The sequence below is a fragment of the Myotis brandtii genome, unplaced genomic scaffold, assembly GCF_000412655.1.
Source record: "Myotis brandtii unplaced genomic scaffold, ASM41265v1 scaffold266, whole genome shotgun sequence".
Classification (NCBI taxonomy): Eukaryota; Metazoa; Chordata; class Mammalia; order Chiroptera; family Vespertilionidae; genus Myotis; species Myotis brandtii.
In genome coordinates, this window is record NW_005360124.1 from 7,202,804 (window position 1) to 7,203,849 (window position 1,046).

At 65.9% G+C, this 1,046-nt stretch overlaps 1 protein-coding gene across 1 annotated transcript in view; it reads right to left on the reverse strand.

The window, feature by feature from the left end:
• The window catches only part of FOXB2 (forkhead box B2), a 2,823-nt gene extending 2,501 nt beyond the window's left edge, over positions 1-322 (reverse strand). Inside the window, exon 1 of the mRNA XM_014541228.1 lies at positions 3-322. Coding sequence (XP_014396714.1) covers positions 3-322 — 320 coding nt within the window. The remainder of the gene's footprint in view (positions 1-2) is intronic.
• Positions 323-1,046: the final 724 nt, after the last annotated feature.

Below are 1,046 nucleotides of genomic sequence, written 5' to 3' on the forward strand. Positions count from 1 at the left end.
GCTTGCGGCGCCGCAGGAAGCTGCCGTTCTCGAACATGTCGCCGCAGTCGGGGTGCAGCGCCCAGAAACTGCCCTTGCCGGGCTGGTCGGGCCGCCGCGGGATCTTGATGAAGCAGTCGTTGAAGGAGAGGTTGTGGCGCAGGCTGTTCTGCCAGCGCTGCGTGTGCTCGCGGTAGTAGGGGAAGCGCTCCATGATGAACTTGTAGATGTCGCTCAGAGGCAGCATCTTTTCGGCCGAGTGTTGGATGGCCATGGCGGTCAGCGAGATGTACGAGTAGGGCGGCTTCTGGTCGCTGTACGAACTCTTCCCCGGCCGAGGCATCGCCCCTGGCGCCTCCACCGCCCACCGGCTCCGCAGCCGGCTCCCGGGGCCTGGCTGTCTCCACTACTCCTCACTGCGCCCGCCCAGCCCCGCCACTCCACCCTCTTCCCCCTAAGGCCCTCCTGCCGCTTATCTCCCGCCTTCTCTCAGCTGCCTGTGATTTCCGCGCTCGACCTCTTGGGCCAACTTAGCTCTGGATGCTCACAACTTCTGGCCCCGACGGCCGCCGACCCGAGCGCACAGGCGCGGGCGGGGCGCGCCAGCTTCACCGCCACCCTCGCGGCGTCTTCCCTGGGATGGCCAGAGACTGAGCTCCGGAGCAGGCGTTGGAAGAGTGGGGAGGGGCCGTGTTCTCTTCCGGTCTCCTTGCTTTTTCTTGGTCCGAGGGAAGCGCAGGCCAAGTGGGCTGGGAGGAAGGACTGGACAGTCAGGACTCTGGCCGTTTAAATCCGAAATGACACTCGCTGTCCAGGAGGCGGGGGAAGGCTGCTCCCTGCTCCGCCACTTAGTCCACCCTGGAGTTCTGTGTTCCTGGATAGGAGAAGCAAGGTAAGGAGAAGGAAGCCCGGCTCCGGGCAGCCTGCGTCAGTCACCTTTTCCTCCAGCAGCTCGCGGCGGAGCCGGGGACAGAGCTGTGGGCGGTCGCTGGCGGGGAAAAGTTTGGTGGCTTCTGCAGGCGCGGAGCATGCAGGCTTTGAGGAGGGGCGGGGGCGCGGGGCGGGGA